Source organism: Protopterus annectens, chromosome 4.part1, assembly GCF_019279795.1.
Source record: "Protopterus annectens isolate FY-2018-M chromosome 4.part1, PAN1.0, whole genome shotgun sequence".
Taxonomy (NCBI): Eukaryota; Metazoa; Chordata; order Ceratodontiformes; family Protopteridae; genus Protopterus; species Protopterus annectens.
Genome location: NC_056734.1, coordinates 677,750,333 through 677,776,120, shown reverse-complemented (window position 1 = coordinate 677,776,120; position 25,788 = coordinate 677,750,333). Strand labels below are relative to the sequence as shown.

Sequence of the window (25,788 nt, the reverse complement as noted above, 5' to 3'; positions counted from 1 at the left end):
TGTTGGCTTCTAGAATGCTGACTATGCTTGGCTCTTGCCTGCCAAGGAACAAATGGGCCAGAAACAGCTCTCCTCTTAGAAGAATGAATGGACCAATAGATTGTAGGGTGCTGATTGCCACTACACAGTGTGTGTGGGGGGTATTGGAAAACTGCTGTAGCACACATGAAGAAAAATAATTTTTGATGTGATTTTTAAAACACAACATTAACAGTTTTAGTTTTCTTGAAAACATTTTTAACAGACTCTAACAATATCACTGCCCTTTTTTAAGAATAATAAAGCACTGTTAGTTACAATAGAAGGCAATTTGACTTTTAATTTCACCTGAATCTGTATCCAAAATTTTGGAAGTTTGTAGAAGTGCAAAAATAGCATATATAAGATGATAAAGTAGGTATCTGAGGGAGGTGGAAGGAAAGAAAGAGAAGAGAAGGAAAAAAACAGAGAGCTCTTGTGGTAAATCAAATTACACGACAGCAGAATGAAGGATACAAAAAAAAAGACACAAAGATATATAAACACACACACAATCTGGGCTAGTTGATCAGAGTCTATAGCTTGTGTCATTATCTGTGAATCTGATGGTTGTATTATTTCCCTACTACACATTCAGGCTTGTATTACAATAGTGTGAAACAGCATCTCATTAATGACAGCTAAAGTATACAGACTTTATAATATATTTACTCAAGCTCATATTATGATCAAATTACATGAGCCATGAAGGTATTTTTCTGCAGGGCAAGGCACACCGTATCATCACACCACCCTTACTTTATTACTGCAACTCCAAAGTAAATGCAGTTCAAAGAAAGTGCAATCAGTGGCAGCTAGGGTAAAAGCTGTTTCACTCTTTACCCAGTGCTGAAAGATTTCACCATGCACTAAACACTAGCTTACAAGCACTATAATGTTGCTCGAATGTGAAACAAGAAATTATACCTGAGCAACTGCCCACTCAAGCTGTTAGGCGGTACAAGCATGTGACTGTAAACCAAGACCAAGAAGTGCTACCTGTGTGGTAGAGGTGTTACCTGGTCTTGATGAAGGCATGTATACTGTATAAATCCATATATCAGAGGAATACTACGGCACACACAGCATGAACCAATAAGTATGACATCTACACATGCATTGTGGTGCATTTACACTATATATAAGCGTTTCATAACATGCCTATATATCTACATGCATTTCACTGACATGGTGTTCATCAATTACACTGCCTCAATGGCACATGGGTTCTATGCCTGCCCAAACCCACACTAGCTGCTTTCCAGAGTTCAAAATTCCCTCCTCTGACTCCCTCAGTCAGGGTATCAACTAAGCCCCTTCCGTCGAGGGAAATTTAACTCCTGTCACAGGAAGTCAGTTGTTCAGTCTTTTAGTGCCAGCTGCCAGAATTACACAGTTGAATCTCCTCAGCAGCCATCTTTGGTGAAGTGCAGCTTCCAGACTCAGATAACAACCCTTTGGGAATTTCCCTTCCTCTTCATTATAATATACTTTTGACATGTTCTCTTTTATTTAAAAATATACATTTATGTGTATTAACTTTTTATTGTAATATACTTGATACTTACCACTGCTAACTCTTCTGGGAATTCTAATGTACTACTTTGTTTTTTGTCTGCTTAATACTGCTTTTAAAACATGCCTGAAGCTATGGTTTGTAAATCTACTGTTGTCTTAAGCTGGCCCACAGACCAGACCACTTACCCTTTTCCCCTTCACCCTCTTGTATGACCCCAATGGTGAAAAGTTTCAAAAAAACAAGCAGGTGTTCACCTTTTCACAGATGCTAGTTAGGGTTAGAGATGTCTTTGACAAGAAGATATCTGGAGCTGCAAGAGAGATTGGCAGAGTTTATGATCTTATTGAGGATGAGATCCAAATGTTCTGGCTGTTACTCCTGTGTTACTGGCCTTAGAAGATGTCTATAAAACTGCAGGTAAAACCCTTTTGACTGATGAACCAGTTCCTTAAAAGGCTATGAGGAACTTTATTTTGGCAATGTGCTTACAATTTAGATGACCTTGCTGCATCTTTCTTTTCCTGTAGATCAGAAGTGTCATATGAATGTGATTGTTTCTAGTGTGACTCAGGTTTTGAAACATGCTTTGAGAAGCGTCTTGAAAGGTGGACACAAGTTCTAGAATGCTGCTACTTTTGTTGCATTGAGGAGGTATGCTTGGTTACACAACCTTTATTTTTATGAGGATTTAAAAAAAATGAGATTTTGAATACTCCTTTAAGTTATGAATTTGTATTTGGCCCTATCAGTACCCAAATTCTCAACCAGTGAGATGACAGAGGTAAACTGATGCAAAGGGTATCTAGACTGTTTCATATGACAAGGTTCTCCCCTAACAAACCATGTGACTTCAAAGGGCAGAACAAACAACATTTCCAGCCTAACAAGAGTCAGCATACCAAGAGGACACAGCAGGAGGATAATGCTTCTTAACCAAATAAAAGGGGTTCCTTTCTTAAAAAGGATCAGTCCCCTGCTAAAGAATGATTATGCCAAGATTCAAGCATCCTGTCTCTTCATTCAACCCAGCAGTCTTACCACTAATACTCTCAGACAAATAAGTGTTGATAGTAATTCAGAGAGGACTCCCTTGGCAGTGAACAGAAAATCTTCCCCTCCCTTCAGGGGAATATCCCCACACTTACCAGACCAGTCACATCTGTTATCTCCGCTACTCCATCACATATGGCAAGCAGGGGCTATAGAACCAGTTCCTGCACCACAAATAGGAAAAGGATTTTACCCCAGAATCTTTTTGGTATTACCTATTCTGGAGACCAGTGTAAAATTTGTCTTACCTAACCTTCTTTCTGTAAGTACCCAAATTCAAAATGCTCACCCTGCAGATCGTCCTACCCCTTCTTCTAGAGAACCATTTAATAGTGACTTTTGATCTGAAATTGATTATCATTACATTCCAATTGCTCCCAACTTCAGCAATATCTGAGATTTGCTGTTTCTGGATTACATTATCAGTTTTCTGCATCACCCTTCAGGCTATGTACTGTGCCTCAAGTATTCATGAAGTACCTAGCTCTAGTGTTTGCTTACTGCAGGACACAGGGCATCCACGTTTCACTAATTTAGATGACTTGCTGATTTCTGCAGAGTCTGTTTCTAATTTTTTACAATCATTAGACAAATTTTTGACCATTCTAACTCAGTTGATATTTAAATGTAATGTACAAAAGCCCTATCTCACACCCTCTCAAAGAGTTGTCTTCCAGAGCTGTATGACAGACATAGAAAAAGTATAGCCTTTCTACCAGATGGAAAAGTCCTGACTTATCAAAACATTTCAGGGATTTCTCTCTACAAGAAGCTGCCACCACAAGAGAGTTTCTCAAACTTCTAGGCCTCATGGCATCATTGATCATAACAGAAAGATTCAGTGGTACTTAATAAGTTGTTGGCCATAGCACCTGCATCCCTTAGAGTTCTGGAATTTGTGAACTGAGAGTTACAATGCTGGATGGATCAGACATCTCTAACTCAAGGCCTATCATTCTCCCTCCAGACCCCAGTTCATTCAGTCCAGATGGGCTTGTCAGATTTTGTGTGGTGAGCAGTTCCCAGGGGAGTTCAAGTGCTATGCACTTCAAACACTACCAAGTATATAAATGTCAAAGACATGTTAACAGTGATTCTGGTCTTAAAAGTTCTTCACCACTTACGGTCACCAAGTCCACTTTTAGTGGTCACAGACAACACCACAGGGTCATACCCTCTTTTCCAGTTGGCAATGATGGGCTGAAAGCTTGTCTTACAGCATTCTCTGATGTTTCAGGTCTCAGACATCACGTCAGAGCAAAACATAATGACAGAGTGACAGACTAAGCAGATCCCAAATGGACCCTCACGAGTGGAAACTCAGGGCAGAGGTCTTGCAGGATTTGGTCCAGTTATGGGGAACACCTAAAATAGATCTGTTCATCTCCTTTCAAAACAGACAGTTGGAAAAATTCTGTTTGAGATATCCCTGCAGTCATGTTTGGAGGATAGTCGCATTCTCATTTACTTGGATGGAATGTTCCTTTATGCATTTCTACCTTTTCCACTGATACCAAAGGTACTTCTGAAGATTCAGAAAGAATTACCAAAGATCACTGCAGTGATCCCTTTTTGGTCCAGACAAGTTGGTTCTCCTTTATAATGGAACTGGCCAAGGGCAATTAGCACAAGCTTCCTCACACTCTAGATCTGCTCATACAGTGTCAAGGGTCACTGATGCACCCCAGTTAGACCAACTGCAACTGATAACCTTAATGATTCTGTCTTGATACCCTTTAGGCACTTGCTCCATGGGGATGTGCAGCAGGTATTGAATGAGGCCAGAAAACCTGCAATTAGGAAATTCCTATGTCTGCAAATTTTAGTTGTGCCTAACCAATAACAGAGAGCCCAGTATGATATATACCCCTCTGAATTTAAAATATTTGTGTGAGATAATCAATGATGGCTTATCTTATACATCTGTCAAGGTACATCTTGCAGCCATCTCAGCTGCCCTGCCCATGGATCAACCGCATTCATCTTTTTTTTTTTTTTGTGGTCAGTTTATAATGGAGTGTTGCACTTGAGACTGTCTCAAAGGCAAATTCCACTTCCTCCTTCGGATCTCAACTTTGTTCTCGAAAAGTGATCTTATTTCATTTTGAACTGGCTTTTCAGACTGATTTAAAGTTCATCACTTGGAAAACTGTTTTGCTTACTGCTCTTAACATCTGCAAGGCAAGTGGTTCAACCCTATTTGATTTTCTACAAGGACATAGTTGTTTTATGAATTACTTCATATTTCATCTCAAAAGTTGTTTCTGAATTTAGCCTGAATTAAATCATCAAACTCTTTGTTTTCTTTTTGGAGCCTTAAAACAGGGGAGAGAAGATACTGTATACCTTGGATGTGCACAGACAGCACAAGTACTACCTTGGTAGAACTAAGCCCTTCAGGGGAAAGCTGAACAGCTTATTTCCTATTCTGGGGCTATGAATGGTTAACCTGTCTCTAAGCAAAGAGTTGCTTGTTGGTTGTCCTCTGCCATTATTTTTTGTTACTCCCACCATGGTATATCTATTCCAGGCAAAATTAAGGCACATTCCACCAGAGCTTTATCCTCTTTGGAAAGAAGTGAACTCTAAAAGCATTCCAAAGGCAACAACCTGGTCTTACAAAGCACTAGAAACTGGATTATTTTTCATGTTCCAGAACAGGCTTTGGAAGGACCATTCTCCAGGGGCTTCTGGATCCTTATTCTTCATCCTCCCAGGTAGAGTAAGGTTTGGGACTCTACCCATATGCCACTAAGGCAATATGTAAGATGGACAAAGTACAGTTGCATACGTCCTACTTATCTGTATCAGTAAATGTTCAAATTTCACAGTGCCTCAGAGGCAGCACTCACCCATGCAAAATCCCACTTATTTTATATATAGTTCAACAATATCTGATCCTGTAGAGTTGTTGGTTACCATTGGTTATTTGCTTCTGGTCCTTCTTGGTTTATCCTACTTAGCACTAAAAGTCTGAATAAATGACTTCCCATGTCAAGGGTTAGGCTTCCCCTGATGAGAGGGGCTTAGCCAATCTCCTGTCACAGGGAGTCAGAAAAGGGAATTCCGAGCTCTGGAAAGTTGCCAGAGTGGACTTATGCAGGCACAGAAACGATATGCCACATGCCATTTAGCAGTGTGAAATTTGTACAGCTACTGTTACAGGCAAGTTGGATTTACACAGCTATACTTTTTACATAAGTAATATTTGCATTTACCTGTAACACCATACTTACCATTTACGTACACTCACACATCATGCTAGCACTCTTCTTTAAACTAATGGAGCTAACATTTCTGTGTGTATATATATATATATATATATATATATATATATATATATATGTGTGTGTGTGTGTGTGTGTGTGTGTATATATATATATATATATATATATATATATATATATATATATATATATATGGTTACATTTAAGAATAGTGAATGCTCACTTCAGAGAATGTTTTTTCATACCGTAAAAAAAAACTGAATGCTCATGTGGTGAAGGTTCTTTGTAATGAAGTTTCTGCTGGCAGTCTTTCGAGTGGGATTTTGGTATAACAGAGTAAGGGAATCTGCCCTTACCCCCCAGTTGTGCTGTCTTGGAGTTAGTATATACAGTTAGCAGGGGTGTGGTGGGGGGTGCAGGGGGATTTGCCCCCTGAAAAAAAAGAAATAATTGTTTTTTTTGAGCACACACACACACACGCATATATATATATATGCACATATATATATATATATATATATATATATATATATATATATGCATATATGCACATATATAAATACACACACACACACACACACACACACACACACACACACACACACACACACACACACACACACACACACACACACACACACACACACACACACACCTTAGATATGGTAGCTCCTACATTTATTTATGGAGAGAAAGAGAGAATAGAAGGAGAAATGAAGCATGTGTACACATTAATTAAAATATCAGCAACTATAAAATGCCTCTTGCTGGGATTCATGTACCCATCTGAATGAATTAAAAAAAAAAGGACCAACTAAACTACTTCCACGAGTTTTTGGGAATCTGGCCAAAGTGCTGACAGATTCCCTGCCAGAGATCCTGAACATATCACTGGCTACTGCAGAAAGGCCTGAGGACTTGAGGACAAAAAGTATTTAAACCTTGCATGGGGATTGAAATCCAGGGAACTGTAGGGTAATTAGTAAAACAGGTCTGGGAGGAAACGTCAAGATAAAATCCTAAGTGGTGTGCTGACTGTCTTACTGTAGAACAACAAACTCCAGCACAGCAATTGTCACAGGAACATGGCAAGAATTTCTTGAAATTAAAAACCATTTTCATTGAAAAAAAACACCCCCATATGAAGGAACCCTTCTTATCTCCCAATTTATATATACTAACTCTACAGTTGCACATTGAAAGTGACTTTTAGCAGAACCACTTTGTTTAAATTGCACTCATTGCAGCTATAGTCATCCGGCTTTCATATTCCCCCTATAGGGACAGCTGAGTTTCACCAAATTATTTACCTCAGTTCTATATAAGAGGCAGATAGGAAAACTGGATGGGGTTGGGCTTAGGATGAGTACTGAGGATCTAGACTCTTACATTGCTGAGGAGTAGGGTAGAAAGAGATTTGGTGAACAAGGATGATGCCAATAATAAAGAAAGTGATTAATAAAGCACCTTCACTGTGCTTCTTTTAGACTTATCTGAGGGAATAGAGAAAAGGAACAAACTCCTCACAGATGATGCTGAGGAAGGTGCACTACTGTAGGACTTGGCAATGACCGATTTGGAAAAGCTAGACAAGCTGTCAAAAAAGTAGCACCAGGGGTTCAGTGTGGACAAAGTACTGCACTTTAGGCCCAGCGCTCCTGATGTGAAATATCAGTGGGAGTGCAGATATGATTGCAGCAAAATAGCAAATAGAGGACAGTGACAGCTGAAGTGGGTCATCAGGAGAAGAGTGAATTGACAGTGACAGAAGCCAACACAATACTTGGGTGTATCCTCCAGTGGACTGGATCCAAAAGGCACTGATCAGGTCATCTCTTGAACTCTGTATGCACTTCTGGAGTCCATACATGGCAAAAGACATTAAGCAGCTGGAAGGAGTATACAGGATAGAAAGTTGCATGCGCTGACAATGAGAACTATAGCTCTTCTTCTGAGAGGTCATAAGATACAGGGAGACGTGACACTTCTGTGGAAGGTTGTATCAGTGAGATATGACAAGAAATCCATTGCATAAAACTCAATAATTTCCACTGTGTCTATACAGATCAGTGTTGCAGTGAAACTCCACGTCCCCCCAAGATTTATAAATCTTCCTCAGGATACTACAGCCTCAAAGTGGATATACTTAGTGACTGGGAAGTATGGGATAGTGGTGTTCCTAGCGATGGGTTTTTGTTTGTTCTTTAAATACATTTAAACACATTTTTGAATACTTTATTCATTGTTCAAAGCACAGTCCAGCAGGTGTTTTATTTCAATAAACCAAGATATGCCTACTTGAGCTTTACTGCTGTCAAGTAGACCTTTCAGAATATTTTACAAATCTTAATGAATTAAAAATGTAAACAAACTCTTATTAAGTATCTGAAGGTAATTCTTGTACAATATTTATTTTTATTTATTTATTTATTGCAGTGAAGAACCCGTTTCAATGGAGTCATGAAAGAAATATAAAGAACATGTACCCAAAAAGAAAATAATATAAAATTACAAAAAGAATATAAATACAAATAATATAAATGTACAGTACAATAAATAATAATTGTAAAAAATAATTTGATACAGTGACAAACAACAGTGAGCATTCTACATTTGAGCTAAGGAACAATATAAAAAGGATATAAAAGGCATAAGAATAAAATATAGTAGAAATAAATAGAATGGTGGTACAAGGAAAGGTAGAGTTGGTGTGGAGTGGTGGTACAGAGCCATTGAGATGAGATACTGAGTGTAAGGACAAGGCCAAGGAAAAGTGGAAGAGTGGTGAAGATGTTTGGTGAGTGTGAGTTCCAGAGGCCAGCAAGAAGCAGGGAAAGGAGGTGAAGAGGTTTAAGGAGGATGGTTTGTTTTACCTGTAGTAGATTAGTGATTATTAGTTGAACCTTTGATTATTAGAACTTTGAATGCTATTTTAAGGGCATTAGGAAGGAGGGGGAGTTGAGGGGGGGCAGTGGGTTTTGTGGGGGCTGTTTAGTTGAGGCTGGGCAATAGTGCTAGTTGTTTCTAAATCCATCTTAGTTTATGGAGAGGAGGAGAGAGGTGGGAGTGAGTGGAGGATGTGTAGTAGCTCTAGCTATTTTGTTATATTAAGAGGTTGTTTGAGCAAGGGGAGCTTGAAGATTAGTAAGTAGATTAGTAAGGTAGTGGGGCACCATGAAGAGGAAGGGAGTAGCTAGAGTGATTTTATAGTTAGTTGTAGGTAGTGGTAAGTACTTTGTCTATATAGCATGCCAAGTTTTGTTTTTGATGTTTTTTGCCTTGTAGGTGGGAATTAAATTTGAGTTGGTTGTCAAATGGGACCCCAAGTTTGGTGGTCTCTGACTATTTCAAGAGAGGAGTATTTTGACTGGTAAATAAAGAGTGAGTTTATGTTGGGGGGAGGGAGTTTGGAGGAGTATAACACATTAATGGTCTTTGGTGGCATTGAGCTAGATGATTGCAAAGCATCCATTGCAATCCAAAGTAATGCTAGAGAAAGGAGAGAAAGAAATGGATTTGTAATATGTGCTTGAAAAAGAGTTGAAGAGAAGTAGGAAGGAGGAAGTTGCTTTCTTCCATGCTTTAAAGCGAGGGAAGTTGCTTTCTTTCCATAGAACCAGAGTTTGGAGAGAGGATATAGGAGCAGAACCAGTTCAGAGAGAGGAGGAGGATATAGGTAGAGTGAGAAGTTAGGAGGAGGAAGTCCAGAGATAGTGTCATATTTTAGAAAAGACTGCGAAGTAAGTGGAAATTATTTATCCAGAAGGATTGCTTATTTACTATTTGGCTGGGAGGGAAGGGAAGCCATGTCATGGTGATATGCCTCAGTCATTGTGTTGGGGGGTTATCAGGTTGTTATGTGAATATTGAGATTTTCAGGAGTTGGATTTGCACACATTTTCTGGTTGATTTTGGAAATGGGGACAGGATGGTTATTAGTCTAAATTGGCTGTGTTATTATTGTTACCTCCTTCTGTAATGGCATAACAAAGGCTTCTAATTGGGAAGGCCACAGCCTTAGCCTTCTAGTAGAGAGCCAGATGCTAATTGCAGGCTTGCCACTTCTTGAGCAATCAGGAAGATTAAGAAAGAAGGATATTATCAGGAGCATTGGCATATTAGAGTTAGAAGGAGGAGTTTCTTAATAGTAGTAGTAGGAATGGGTGGGTAAAGTTGGTGAGGTGCATCTGGGTGTTGAGGGTGAGTGATGGATGAGGAGGATTGGATTGATGAGTAGGGGAGTTGGGGATTGGGGAGTGGGGAGAGAGATTGGGTGATTGAGAATGGGAAGATGGGGAGGAGTGGAAGGATAGAGAGGTTAGAAATAGAGTCAATAAAGAAGGTATTAAAGTGGTGGCTAATGGTCCAAGTTTGGGTGGGGAGGATCTGGTCTGGAGTATCTGGAGGGTGGTGGAGGTGGAGATTCCTGAGGGAGATTCCTTTTTTTGTTATTTATTTTTTGTTTTTGTTTGTGTTTTGTGAGTGTAGTTGAGATCAATTGTTTAGCTTTTTTTTCTTTATTATATTGGTTTTGTATGGATGGAGTGAAATGGGGTTGTCTTATGTTTTTGTTACGTGCTCCATATTGTCTCTCTGTTCCATTGTCTTTAGAGTAGTTTTAGATAGGCAGCTGATTGATTTGTTTTTATTTTTCTCCGAGGGGAGTTTTCTGAGTCACAAGTTTATTAAAGTAATGTTAGTTGAGTAGAGCTAAGATAGTTCGTTGGGTAGTGTTTTCTTTTTTTTTAAGCCCAGTTTACTCATGAGTTATTTGATGAAGTTAGAATTAGTTGGAAGTTTTTGATTTTTTTGATGTAATGTGATGTTGTGATTCTGTGGGTCCGTGGAAGGAAAGTTGGAAAGGTGGTAAACCTAATGGGTAATACTGGGAATGGGTGCTACTGGGTAAAATTTTGAGGAAATAGTGAGGAGGATCCAGTCCAGTATACTCCTATATTTTCCCATTAGAGGGTTGTTGAGAGCTTGTTGAGTGAAGTTGTGAGAAAGTGAGAGGTTGTAGGTAGTTGTGCGTTTGCTTTTTTAAGATGAGCTGGATAAGTTACGTTTACGCCTTTTAGGATTCCTAGATCGCTAATGTTACTGGATAGCCAAGAAAGGATAAGTTCAAGATAAGTTCATTGTAGAGATATTGTCACCTGAGGATATAGAGAGGAGGCTATACATTTTATTGATTTGTATTATAGTAATATAGAAGAGAAGTTCTAAGCGTGAAGTGTGTGTGAGGAGGTTTGTTGTAGGAGAAACTACTAGAGGGAGGAATATATATGGCTACTCCTCCCCTTTAGAGAGGTCTTCTTTCTTATGATGGAGGAGTAGGGGGGGGAACTTTACCTAGAGTCCTTATTATGTCACCAAACAGAAGAAAGAAATAGTCAAGAGATGTCCGTGTGTTGTGTGTAAGCTGCTTAAGGGACTTTGTTAATTGTTTTTTTAAGAGCTTGAGTTTAAGGAGGTGAGAAGTAAGGATTTGGTTGTGTGTGTTTTAGTGGGGCGGGGCCTGGGATGATGGGATGTCACTTGAGAAGAGAACTGATGATCAGGGGTTGTAAAGTGGCTAGTAGAGTTAAGGGACACAGGGTTGAGATTGGGGTTTATTTATTGTTGTGGGGTGATTACAGTGCCTATGGTGGAATTAGGCAGTGTGATGGGGATAAGTGAAAATCATCGAAAAAGGTATGAGGTTGTCTGAAAGATAGGAGGAAATGGGTGAGTATGATTGTAGTGGAGGTGAATTGTGGTGGTTGGGTATAAAGAAAGGATGGGGAGAAGAGCAATAGTAGGCTGGGAGAGATGGTCAATATAAGATAAAATGGGACCATTACATAATGTGACTTTTGGTATCACCTAATTTTTGGAATTCTACATCAACATGTACACTAACTGCAAAAATGCTCCACCCCTAACTAAAGTCACTGCACACCCATTCTGGACAGTGCATGTTCCAGCAAAACAAACCTTTTCAGTGATAAAAGTAACTCCTGAAATGATAGATTTAAATAAAAAATGGTAACCTTCAAGGCATTCTGATAGATATCCCTAAGATCGAAGGTATCCACATCATGTTGTACCTTTCAAATCCGTGACTGCTCTTCAACTGAAGAATTGCCCTCATAGAAGTCTCAACATGGACAGTGGTCTTGCAGGTGAAGCCACATGCTGATGCATCTGTCTGGGGGAGTGGCTAATGCTAATTACCCATGCACTGTGCCATGGAAATGTCAGCAGCTCCTGATTTACTCAGCCAAGCTCCAGGAAGAAAAAGTTACTACCATAAATTTTAAGGTGGTCTCCCAATCACTGCTACAGGAGCACTCGTGATACAGGTAAGTTCAATGAAGACTTGGGGTTAGAGTACATGTGTGTGTGTGTGTGTGTGTGTGTGTGTGTGGGGGGGGATGCTGGGGCATGTATGCAGGTGAATGGGTTAGTGCTTCCATGAGTGTGAGCATGTATAGGGAGGCATGTTTGTGGATATGTGTGTGTGTGTGTGTGTGTGTGTGTGTGTGTGTGTGTGTGTGTGTGTGTGTGTGTGTGTGTGTGTGTGTGTTGTGTGTGTGTGTGTGTGTGTGTGTGTGTGTGTGTGTGTGTGTGTGTGTGTGTGTGTGTGTGTGTGTGCATGCGCGCACATACGTGCATACATGAGTGTCTGATTGTGTGTGAGTGTATGTGGGTACCATTACTAAAACAATGCATGGACACTAGGAACAGCACTAATTGGGACATGTCTGACAACACAATGTTCAATTCATAGACATGGTAATGAGCTGATAATGAGGTCTTACTGACGCCCTCTGGCTGTACTTGTCTATGAATCACATTTTCTAACTCTCAAGCTTATTGACTAACCAGCATTGTGCAGTTAGTCCAGACAGTGAGAATTTTAGTGCAAAGATAATGGAACAGCAGGTGCTATTACCTCTTCTAGGCTAACATTAATGCTCTATATACACATAGGTTCCTTAAGCTCTGATGATAAGGAAGTACAATTTGTTTATAAAAAGTCATGTATAGGTTTTCTATTTGATTCTCTATAGAAATTACATAATGTTTGTATAGCATCTGTTTTACTATGCTATGGTCACATATATGTAATTCACTGTGATACATGCATATATACTCACATCTTTGTTAACTTGTATATATTATGGGGAGCTTTTCTACAGCTGGCTTCTGTTGAAAAAGGACCTGTGTTCAGTTGGACTTTCCCAGTAATCAAATGTAAAATAAATAAATAAATAAATAAATAAATAAATAAATAGTTAATCCTAGCCTAACATTTTATTTCTGGAGGAATGTATATGATTTTTACTCTGAAGTTACATAATCTGCATTGCTCACCTTGAATAGAAGCCATATACTTGCAACATACAGAAGATAAATGTAATCCTGTGTGGTACCCTGAACATTCAAAAAGCCATTTAGTTTTAATGGGGCTTCCTATCAGAAGAGGGTAGTGTCTCTGAAACAATTTGGCATCTTTTGTGAAAATCTTTTAGGCGATATATTTACATTTTCAGCTATACACTACATTCATTTTATGTTGTTTTAAATGCAAAGATAATGGAACAGCAGGTGCAAAAATAATGGAGCAGCACATGATTTAGTGTCATGAATTAAATGAACAATTTCAAGCTATTAGACTACAATCAATGGACAAAAAGCAGAGCAAATATACTGTGCCACTAAAATAATCAAATGATAATTCTGTCAGCCAAACATAGCCTGTAGCCTGTATCTTCATTTCTTTAAAAAAACTTCTGCACACAGACTATACTCCATGTAATAAGCACTTTCTTTTATGATGAGCTTTGACTGAAACAATGTTACATAAATTGTTTAAAAAACATGAAGTGTGATGATTATTTTGTAAAGAGAGTATTGCAGCTTTTACCTACATACCCTCCTCCCAAATGCTAATTGTATTATAATTGTATATACTTACAATGTTTGATAATACTAAAGTTATTCTGTCCCTGTATGTAATGCATTTCAGCTTATTTCATGAACACACACATACTGCCCCTGACAGTTCCAAAATATAATCATTTAACTATGATAAACAGCTGGTAAACCATCTACTTCGATGCACAAAATACCTGTATAACAAGTAAGCCCCTTCTAAAATACTTAACATAATTTTCTGTAAGTAAAGCACATTAACCTTTAAGATACTGTGAATACAAATTTTGGGCATTAGCAAGAAGTCTAGGCTATGCACGTTTAAACTTATATACATGTATATATATGGTGTCAGTTATAAAATTTCAGGACCTGCACTGCAGAGTCCCAAGATGTGAAGACTGAATGGCTGAAAATCCAGACTTACGTATACTAATTCTGATATTACCATATCTTGGAACATTCCCTTTTCCTTTTGGTATGGTAATCTCAGAGTTAGTATTGCTACGTTCAGGAGGTGTGGGTGACTTTTGCCCTTTAATTTGAAGGATCCAATGGGCCTGTCCCTCTGCAGAAAACAAATTTAAAATAGAGCAGCAATGTTTGATATTTGCTGTTCTACTGCATTTTTGTTTTTTGTTTTCTGTGTCTGATGACTCAGCAATGCGACTCTCAAAATTTCAACAGGGGGCCTATATATGTGTGTGTGTGTGTGTGTGTGTGTGTGTGTGTGTGTGTGTGTGTGTGTGTGTGTGTGTATATGTATATATATATATATATATATATATATATACATATATATATATGTAGATAGATAGATATATTTCATTATACTTCTAAATAATTAAGGTCAACTTTTCAGCTTTAACTACTATGTTTCATTTACAATAACTCCCATGACAGATTTTTATGTCTTTTCATGGATAAATCATATCCATAACCTTAATTTTCTTTGCTGTTACATACCTGTATATAAAAATAGATCTGGATCAAGTTATATAAACCTCTACCAACAAAAATAGCCCACCCACACACATTCCCAAAAATCAAATTCATTGGACTTCATCTTATTAGAAGGCAGTTTAGTCAAAAGCCTGCCCCACATCATTATGCAAACAAAAATGTGAATATTTCTGCAAGAGGTTGGGGCTGGACTCATGTACGCCCTATATATTCAACTGTAAGGTCACTGCATGGTATGAGAGGTGGGTATCCCTATCTCATTGACTGGAGGTGCATTAATATACAGCAAATGTAAAACAGAAATCCTACAATTATAGTATAGCAACAAATAAATAAAACATTTTTCTAAACTTAATTTCATTTTTCCATTCATGCCAGTAGTATAAGCTATTGACTCAGTTGGCACACTACAGCAACTATATATAACCCTACACATACAATACCCACTACTTCATTTAATAAACACTGAATTTCTGTGGCAGCTACATTTAATTTGCAGATAACTGCAAACTAGGAGCCATAGTCAAGTCCCCAAATGATGTGAACATCCTACAGAAGGGCCTCACTGAGAGAGATGCCTGGTGTCAGAGCCATGGCCTCAAGCTCAATGTCAAAAAGTGCAGTGTCATCCCCTCTGGTAAAAACTCTGTACCCATGAACTACAACATAGGCAGCAATCTACTTAACACCGAATGCATGATAAGAGACCTTGGGACCCAGGTGGACAGTAGTCTCTCCTTTGATAGTCACATCGCCACAGTAGTCAGGAAGTCCTTCTATGTGGCACACCTCATCTTAAAAGGGTTCTCATCCAGGAAAAAAGAGGTCATTGTTCCCCTCTACTCGTCACTCATTAGACCCATTATAGAGTACAACGCCCCTTTTGGAATGTACCTCACAAGACATCTGCAGCAGCTGGAAAGGCCACAGAAGTACCTCACAAAGAAGATTACTGGCCTCAAACACATGTCCTACACTGACCGCCTCAAAAAAACTCCAGCTTTACTCCGTAGCATATCGCCTACTCTGAAATGATCTCTGCCTAACATATAAAGCTATGTCAAACCCAGAGCTGTTGGACATGCTGCACCTAAAGAAATCCTAATCCCTCTGAGCTGCACACTCTAGGGACCTAAACTTTGTCACCACAATAAACAGGACATGCTGGAGGGATAGATTCCTGTCCCAGAGACTTTTTATACTCTGGAACAAGCTACCCATCTATGTCAAGCAAAGTTCTTCATTAGCACTCTTCAAGAAAAATCTTGATGAGTGGATGGGAAATAGGAAATACACCCTGGGGATCACTTCTGTGTCTCTGCTCGACAGTGGCACAGGAAAATAACTTTATTGGGTGGCATAAGCCATGGAATCTTGCTGGCTAGGCTTACATAGGCCCTTGGGCTGATAGCCTAGTACCTACCTATGAACCTATGAACCTATGGCAAGATGATGACATGCGCATTCAGTTTTGTGTGTAGGTATATAGACCTCTTATTTTACTTTTTGTTCTATTTTTATTTTAGCTCATTAGGTTCATAGGTTGGTAGGCACTAGGCTATTGGCCCTAGGGCCTATATAAGCCTAGCTAAAAAGGTACCCTAGCTTTCGCCATCCAAGAAAATTATTTACCTGTATGCAACATCCTGTAATAATTCAACTCATGGAAGTTTATTTTCTGACCCTTTGTTTAATTGTATTACAGCTTTCATTGTCTGATGTACTATGTGTATTTTATGACACGTTTGTTTGTCTTTTTGACCTTTCCAGGTTAGGGGTCGCCACAACGGAACTCCGGTCCGCTAATGATTGGCAGTAGATTTTTATGGTGCTGAGTTGCCAGCCCAATGCCCAACCTTCAGCGAAGGCACGCCCATTCACACATGTCTTTCGAATGCCACTCGACCGCAGGGAGGACATGCAGACGCCACATAAAGCAAGCAAACAAAAAGGAGTAATTCTGTACAACTCAAAATATCATTAATTACAATGAGCTCTAGCTATTTACTAACTCTGTTTTAGGAGATACCAGTATAAATGAAAAGGAAGCAGCACCAAGATCAAAGCTGAGAATGAGAAGTGAAGGAAAGAGGCAGATGCCAATGGAGAAAGAAAAACAGATAGAGGCAGTAAACAAACGTTTTATACAGACCAACAGAAATGATTCTGTGTAATGAGCCTAAATTTCACAATCCTGAAACAGAACATCCTGAATAGAAAACATTGAAAACAATACATTTAAAAATCATGAATGAACCTACAAGAATAATTATTTTATCTAGGGGAGGAACCCATCTGCAGTGCTGGTTTGTGGGGGAGGACCCACACAAATCAAGCTTATTTATTACAAACTGGATTTTAAAAAGTTTTGGAGAAAAAGGGGATACCTGACTGTCCAGAAACGAAATATGTTAACATATAGTGACCTTGGCACAATGAAAAATTTATATGGGGGGAGAAGTGCAGAACAACCTCCCACATGGGGGATACTCAAGGTTTGTTATACAGCATAAAATAATCTCCATTACAGTTTACTTTTCGATAATTCAAAATCATTACTTGCATACTTTTCTGTTTTCAGTCTTTTTGGTTCAGGATTATCTGTTTCAGGAATTCAAAGTTCCGGCTTATGAAGCAGAACTGCTACAAGCATGTTACCTAAATGATACTTTGCATAAAATGCTACCTGTAAATAGACATTTCATGTTGCTCATTCAGTCTCATCCTAAGTTCCTTTTTGAGTCTAATCAGTATTTTCAATGCCAAATATTTAAATATTCAGTGTAATCAACTACTGAGAATAGAAGGTTCACAGTTATACTCCTGGTAACTGGATTATTAGTGGCAAAAGTACTTTAGCCATAAATCTGAGGTCTATCTGTAGACACAGAGGGTTCAGTACTCCATACCTCATGTAAGCTGGAGATAAAGCCAGATGAAAAGCTGGACAGACCAAAGTCCTTCTCAATGGTTGTGATGCTGCTCTTGAAGTAAGAGCTATACAGGAGCTGCGAGAGCTGAAGTAGGCTGTGACACAAGACGAAAACCTATCAAATGACCAAAACAACTAGTTAGTCAACATTTAGTTCTGGTTCATTATAGTACCAGTTCAAAGAAGGCATAAAATCATACCAAACTGAAGCAGCAAGCAATGCATAATTAAACATTCTAAGAGAAATTCACTCGCAGCACTCATAATGTGCATGTTTGCTTAACTTCCTTGGAAAATTTCTAATGCCTCACTGTGATACTGCATGAGTGTAATGCTATTAACACCTGCAGCTGACACACTTTACACAATTGCTTCCACTACACCATTCATACTGCAGTTACTGACAGTGATATCACAAGTGGCTGATGTGAACAACTGTGACCTTATAATCAAAATGGCTTCTGTGGTGGTGATGATGCTAGCACTGAAAAAAAGTTTGATTCATCACCTGCTAGACACTGATAAACAAAAGATATAAAAGCATTTATTTTTCCAAGGAGAAAAGGAAGTTTGAAAATAATAATTGTGAATCATCTGAAATGGATATCTGGATCAGGCAAAACTCTATAACTTAGATGGTAGTTTTAGGAGTGTGCAGAGGCTTGGATGATTACAATTCAGGAAGACAGTGCAAAAAGCCTGGGAGCCACAAACACAATGAGGGAATAAAACAGCAGGCAATGGCAAAATGAAATTTAAAAAATAGTGAAGGTTTCCTAACTGAGACTAATTAAGTCAGTGACAGTGGCCCAACAAGTAGTAAGCGCCCTTGCCTTTTGCACTGGAAGATCAGAATGCTGTGGGTTCTACTCTCACATTGGCTGCTTGTATTAATGTTTCCAATACTGACACTGTAGTGCAGCATGGGGGAGGGGTGCTGTACTCCTGAGTATGCCATCCTTCCCATCTACCTGAGTTAGTGGTAGCTATGTAAAAGATCCTGTGACATTTATCAAGAAGACCAGAGGAGGTTCCCAGATAACCTGTTCAAATGTCCCCATGTCAGTGTTAATATCACCTCAGGCCTCCCTCAAAAAGAGATGTCTGGTGTTGTGGGACTAACCTGGTCATCAGTGTTAAGTAAGTAAATGCATAAATGAACTGCATCTTACCACAGTGTGACACCTGGTGGCACAAGGATGTTACAGAAGTAGTTCCAGATCACTTACAATGAAAACCTGACATATGAATAGAGTCATGCTGCTTAAGGTTTGCAGTCTAGTACCCAAGCCATTTAATTATACTGCAAATGTGTGACAGTTTTATATACTTGTCATGACATTTCATACAACTTGTATTCTCCTTTCTCAGAATGGTCCTTTTTCACCTAATTGTCCAAATCATGTAAACTAGTTTTATGTAGCAGAACCAGATGGAATTAATCACCCTCATATAGTTCACTCCTGCAGACTTAAGTAACATCCAGCAAAACAATGCTTGCAATTTTTACAATGGAGTCTCATGTACTCGTCTAACTCTGCACACTTAGAGAGTTGTACATAAAGCTATACATAACAAGCTTAACAGAGCACTGCGTTTCTCATAATACCATCATGGATGACATTGTCTGACGGCTGAGGCACGCTGATGTAATTTAAATTACAACTTTCTATCTTGTCTACCAGGACAGCCTACACCCATGAGGGTACTTCCTATCAGTTACAAATCTTCCAGCCTTATGTCAGCCCATAGTTTCTTGCTCCTGTATAGTGAGATGAAGGTCAGTCTGCAAACTGAGGCTTAGGTCTGGATGGATGTTTGCCTGTGTCACCCAATCCACTATTCCTGTACATGCAAGACAAGGCCACAGACAAGAACTATGCAGTAACCACTATAGATGACTTTTGGGTTCCACATACCTACCACCAGAAACTGAAAAGCATGGACATTGTAGAACATCTTATATGCACCTTAAAGTAACTGATGAATACCTAAGCATTTATTATTAGGTGCCTTAAGATAAAAAAGACTTTCTTAAGAATGTATCCTGTTTGCTTGACATCATACTTAAACATCACTGAAGCTGTTTAAGTTACACTACAACAAAATACAACATTTTTAAGGCCACAAGCATATTTTTGCAGCTTTTAAACAGGCTATACCCAAGCAGTGATCCCAGCACACTAAGATACTACCTTTTATCACTGAGTAGGGTTGCAATGATAAAAGCATTGCAGTGAGTAAGAACTGTGTAAGAATAAAAGCAGTGTATTAAATGATCAGTAAATAACAGTAGCACAGCACAAATGGTGCTGCACTTACACAGGCTGGTTTTAGGCTTCTTTGTTTAAAATCTGTTTACATTTGTGGTGCAGCTGAGGTCCACAATACTAGTCTGTTTGCATCATATAAATATATATTGCCCTTGGTGACCAGATGGACCTGAACTCCCAGCACAGAGCAAACACACCCTTGCTAGTCACTGTCATGCAGAATTAACCAAAGCAGACCATAGCATACTTAAGCCATTCCACTTAGGTGCTCAATACAAACCTTCAGAATTGCTAACATAAAGCAAAAACAAAACAAACAAAATATATCTATATGTGTGTGTGTGTGTGTGTGTGTGTGTGTGTGTGTGCGTTTATATACCTCTCTCTCTCTTTCTATATATATATATATATATATATATATATATATATATATCTGTATCTACATGCATACCCCAAGTTTTGTTGGATGCTGTTTCTTCAACAAATGCAGGACAGTTAGGATAAATGTCAATGGCACAGACAGCCATGTGGTGCAAATGTTGATGGTATGTAATGTCTAGAAAGGTAAGTAGGGTAGGAGGGGTGAGAGTGTTTGTGTGTGTGTGTAGGGATGAGTGAAGGATAGATCTTATTTGTTTGTGTGTGAGTTTGTGTATTTTAGGATTAGGGTCAGGGTTAAGTTAGGGGATAGATATAGTGTTGTTTGTATCTGATTGTGAATGTCTGTCTTGTGTAGTGGCAGTATTATGAGAAGGTTTTTATGAAGGTAAGGTGTAGGTTTAGGGTTGAAGGAAAATGCAGCATTAGGGTTAGGGCTAGCACCCATTACTAAGGTGGTACAGCGGGGATGGAGCCTTACCCTCTTTAGTTATGTCCCATAAAAAGGGAAATAATCTCTTACATCAAGTTCATAAGTACTTCCTAATAGCTTCTTCTTTCTGGATTACATTGACAGGAAAATATCCAGGCCCCTTCAGGTATCTTCTACTAGGTATCTTCCTTCTGTAGCACCTCGCCAAGAACCACAGTTCCAGGCCCAGCATCAGCCTTAGGGAAAGGCCATACTCTCTAAACTGGGAGTAAAACAAATATACCACTTCTGAATAAATGTCTTCATTAAAAAAATCCTATGGTAAACTTTTCTGTCTAATACAACATAACTCTGACTACCTTAAAAGTAACAGTTCTATTTATAATATTTTAAAGAAATAGTTCTACTTTGCAATTCAAATACACTTTCAGTACTTTATAGCAATTTTGCTCCACCCATTTTCAATGTAGGTAAAGGTGTCTCTCTAGGCTTATTTACTTTCTGATCCCTTCCCTACAAATCTTTAAATTAGGAGAAATATTTCCCTATTATGACATCTTGTATTAAACTAGAAACTACAGCAGCAAAGTGAAATGTCTTCCCAAACACAGTCTGCATTTTAATCGAATCATGGCATGCTGGTTGCTATCTCTGTGAATACAAACTGCTTTTTTCTTACGGATCTTCTTTTTATGCACATATTTTACCTTTATAAGCATGGCCATTCAGCTTGAATCTAGTCATCCCTGCAGCTCCCTGCCACAGTTAAGGCACTTCACTTAATTACCTTTGTTGTTGTATAGTTGCAAAAGGCTGACCCTACCATTCTTACAAACAGTTCAGCACATTCCTTAGGCATAACATAATTAGTAGCATACATTTCTCACTGATTACAGTTTTCACACGTACACCTATGTTAATGTTACTAGTACAGAATCTAGCTATGTACCCCCTTTTCCTACATTTAAAACAGAGTATGTGTACTCCATACCTTCTGTGTTAAAAGAGTTTGACACACATCTACATTGTTGTTTTAAATATAGTTCACTGTATAATAATCTTCCTACCAGTACATCAAGTTTTCAGCACCCGTAGCATCACCTTGCAACACCTATTTTCATAAATTATGAGACAATGCGCTTTTACTACAATTTTACTTTTGGTATGTTGGCAATCAGGATGTAGTCAGTCACAGTTTAACTGCTTGTATTAGATCACATAACTGATGCATTACTGTTTTGTTAGAAGTCAGACCAACTTGGACTAAGTGCCATTTTTTCATTTTTCATAGGCCTGATTCCCATTTCCTTCAGTGTCTATGAAGGATTTTACAAGGTCCTTAGTTAACTGAGACGAGAATAATCTAGGCAATTCACTCCAGCCTCATGTTTGTTCCCTGGTGGGCCTACTGTTCAAAATGACATGCTGATGAAGGGTTATCCTGAAAGCTCTGTATGTTTTTTAAGACTAATACATTTTTGGCGAATGAGATCCAGTATTTTGTTTTTCTTTTGTGCATTGCTGTAGTTTGCTGTTGATCTCCGTTTTCCAGTCCTGTTCCCTTTGGTTGTTTGGGCATACTGTTCAAAGGTTATCAGGTGCATTTTCAAATATTCCTTACTGGTCAGCTGTTTTATTCACAGAATATCTCTGGCATTGCCATGTCATTGACAGCTGAGCTGTTTTGTCAGCTGCAGCAGCAACAGTTTATGCCAGTTGCTCAAGGGTCATCTTCTTGGTTAAAGGTCAAATTTTGGTGTACTTCACACAGGACATAATGCAGAACAGGCCCACTTCACATATGACATACCTCAGAACAGGCGCACTCCATACAGAACATACTACAGAACTGGTGCAGGTCACACAGGAAATACTGCAGAAAAGGCCCACTTCACACACATCATACCACAGAACAGGCACACTTTACACAGGACATACCACAGAACTGGTGCATTTCACACAAGACATACCACAGAACTGGCACACTTCACACAGGACATACTAAGAACAGGCCCATTTCACACAGGACATACCACAGAACAGGCCCACTTCACACAGGACATACCACAGAACAGGCCCACTTCACACAGGACATACCACAGAACAGGTGCACTTCACACAGAACAAACCATAGAATAGACGTACTTCACACAAGGCATACCCTAGAACAGGTACACTTCACACAGGACATACCACAGAACAGGAGCATTTCACACAGGACATACCACAGAACAGGCCTATGTCACACAAGACATACTACAGAACAGGTGCACTTCCCACAGGACATACCGCAGTCTACTTTCCCTTCAGATGAATTAAATTAAATCAAACAGTCATGATCACAGCACACATCACAGGTATGTTGTCTGTCCAGACGGAGAAAATGTGCTCAAAGAAATAAACTGTGCAGGCTGTGAAAGATATAAGCTCAGGAGTTTCTGTCATGAAAGGATGCACATTAACATCCTCACTGCATCCACAACTGTAGTATAGAGAAATACAGTGCAGTCCACTGGTTCATAAAATAAACATTGTTTTATTAGGGTACAAATAAAACTGTGTAGATTTTTCTGAAATAAGCAGGTAAAGCAAAAAGAATAACACAAATCACCTTTCTACTATAGTCCTACACATATGTGACAGAGTGTAACAGGTTACGTCTCTAAGTACTTTCCAGCAGCTCTCTTGTTGTTTGATTTCCTCTGAATGAAAGTAAACAGGTTAATTCAAACATTCCCCACAAGTACTCCTCTTTCTGCAGCACCTTCACCCCAAAACTGTAGTTCCAGCTCTAGGATTCTCCCTTCCAGACAGGCCAACTTCTCTAAACTGGGAGGGTTGTAGCCCTACATCTTTCACATTCCTTGTTGGATAATACACTTCATTACCATAATCCTGCAGGAACATTCTCTGCTTAATACCCTGCCTTAAAGTAACAGTTGTATTACAACCATACCTCTCAACTGTGTAAGATTTTCGCAGAATATCCAGATTTTTGACTTATATTTTTGGTGTGTTCCTCATAAAATATGTAGTTTTATGGCAAATCACTGAATATTGAAGTAACTAAATAGGCATACATTTTAGTTTCAGACATTAAATCCTTCAGAAAATGCATGCTAACACAAATCCTGTTACTCTAGCAACTTTTTAGATTTATTAAAGCAATATTTAAAATATTTCCCCATTTCTGGACCTTTGTACCACATTATTTATTAATTTGTCCAGCTTTTTTGTTATAAGAAGTTGACAGGTATGATTACAAGTATTTCAAAGACGTATTAAAACAAGTGTTTTGAAGAAGTAGGCATATTTATAATATTTACAGTAGTAGTTCTGTTTACAAAACCACTATTTACCTTATTTTATATTGTCACTACTACATCACTTTGGTGTCCTAGCTTGACAAGAATTGCTATACTATGTTTCCATATATGAATATGTATACATATATCTATCTGTCTATCTATCAATATATATATATATATATATATATATATATATATATGTGTGTGTGTGTGTGTGTATATATATATATATATATATATATATATATATATGTATGTATATATATATATATATATATATATATATATATATATATATATATATATATATATATATATATATATATATATATATATATATATATATATATATATATATATATATATATATATATATATATATATATATATATATATATATATATATATATATATATATATATGGGTGTGTGTGTACTCCACTACAAGGAATATTCTTTTAGTGCTTTTGTTCCCTTTTATTCAACACAAACACAGAACTTTATCAGAACAATATATGTATATATATATATATATATATATATATATACATATATATATATATATATATATGTCTGTGCGTGTGTGTGTGTGTGTGTGTACATATAGTTCAAAACAATGGCAGTTCAGAATGCAGACAGTCAACAGCAGTATCAGAATACCAACAATTCAGAATGCTGATGGATCAGAATGCAGACATAAGCAAGAATGCCTGTACAAGTGCTGGTGGGTTAAGGTTAGTGCAAGGGTTAAGTAAGGTGATAGCTTTAGCTTTGTGCATGTTTCATGTTTCAGTGTATGAGCCTGTCTAGTGTAGTGGTATTGTTATAGTAAGGGTTTATCTAAGGAAACGTGTTCAGTTACAGATGTGGGCAGGGGCAGGGTTAGGATTAGTCTGCATTAGTAAGGTGGTGTGGCGGGGAGGGAGGAAGATCTCAAGACGGATTCAGATATATCTGGAATTTCTGAAGGACTATTTGCTTCCTTTTCTCATAACACAGGTTTCTTTGTTTCACAAACTTGATATGATTCTGTGTACAGTTAACCCAGAAATGGTCCTTATTCCCATAGCTGAGCACTTTCTGTCACATCTTTATTTATTATTTATTATGGCCTGTTTTCAATGTTCATCACAAATAAACTGTGTGATATTTAAGATTGCCCAAATTCCCCATAATGAAAATATTTTTAGGCTGGCCAACATACCTAATCTCCCTCTTGTTAGTACCATCTAAATCGGATTACCCAGATGAACTAAATGACCCTTGTGCACATGTATTTCAATAAACGCTTTCCACCCCCACCACTAGCCCCAATCCAAATCTATAGTAAGCCCATAGTTTTATGTAATGGTTGATAATTTACTGTACATTATTTTTGCATTTTTTTTCTATCAAGAGGCTTAACAAAAAAGCATATCTAAACCACACTTTTACTTTAATTCACATATTGATGTACAAGTCATACATGGCAAAGTCAGGTCAAGGTGCTACAGTTTGCTTATTATTAAATGCAAGTAACACCTATTGCAAGCCTTCCCCAGTACCAAAACTTACATGAAACAGTGGCTTTGATGAAAAAGATATCAGTGAATGGACTGGCATTGTATGGCTTCCCTATGGCACATTTAGTTTTTTGCCACACACTGCACCTGTGCATGGAGTGCCCCAGTTTAATCCAACAAGAAAATGCCTTTGTTCCAGTGACTCCACCAGATTGCTTGCTCAGATTACTGCTCACAGACCTGGGTTGTGTTTCACGATGTTTGGA

The 25,788-nt window shown here is 38.3% G+C and overlaps 1 protein-coding gene across 1 annotated transcript in view; it reads right to left on the bottom strand.

The window, feature by feature from the left end:
* SLCO2A1 (solute carrier organic anion transporter family member 2A1) overlaps positions 1-25,788 on the bottom strand; it is a 212,464-nt gene that overhangs the window by 141,474 nt on the left and 45,202 nt on the right. The window contains exon 2 of the mRNA XM_044070455.1: positions 17,607-17,744. Within this exon, the coding sequence (XP_043926390.1) occupies positions 17,607-17,744 (138 nt within the window). The remainder of the gene's footprint in view (positions 1-17,606; positions 17,745-25,788) is intronic.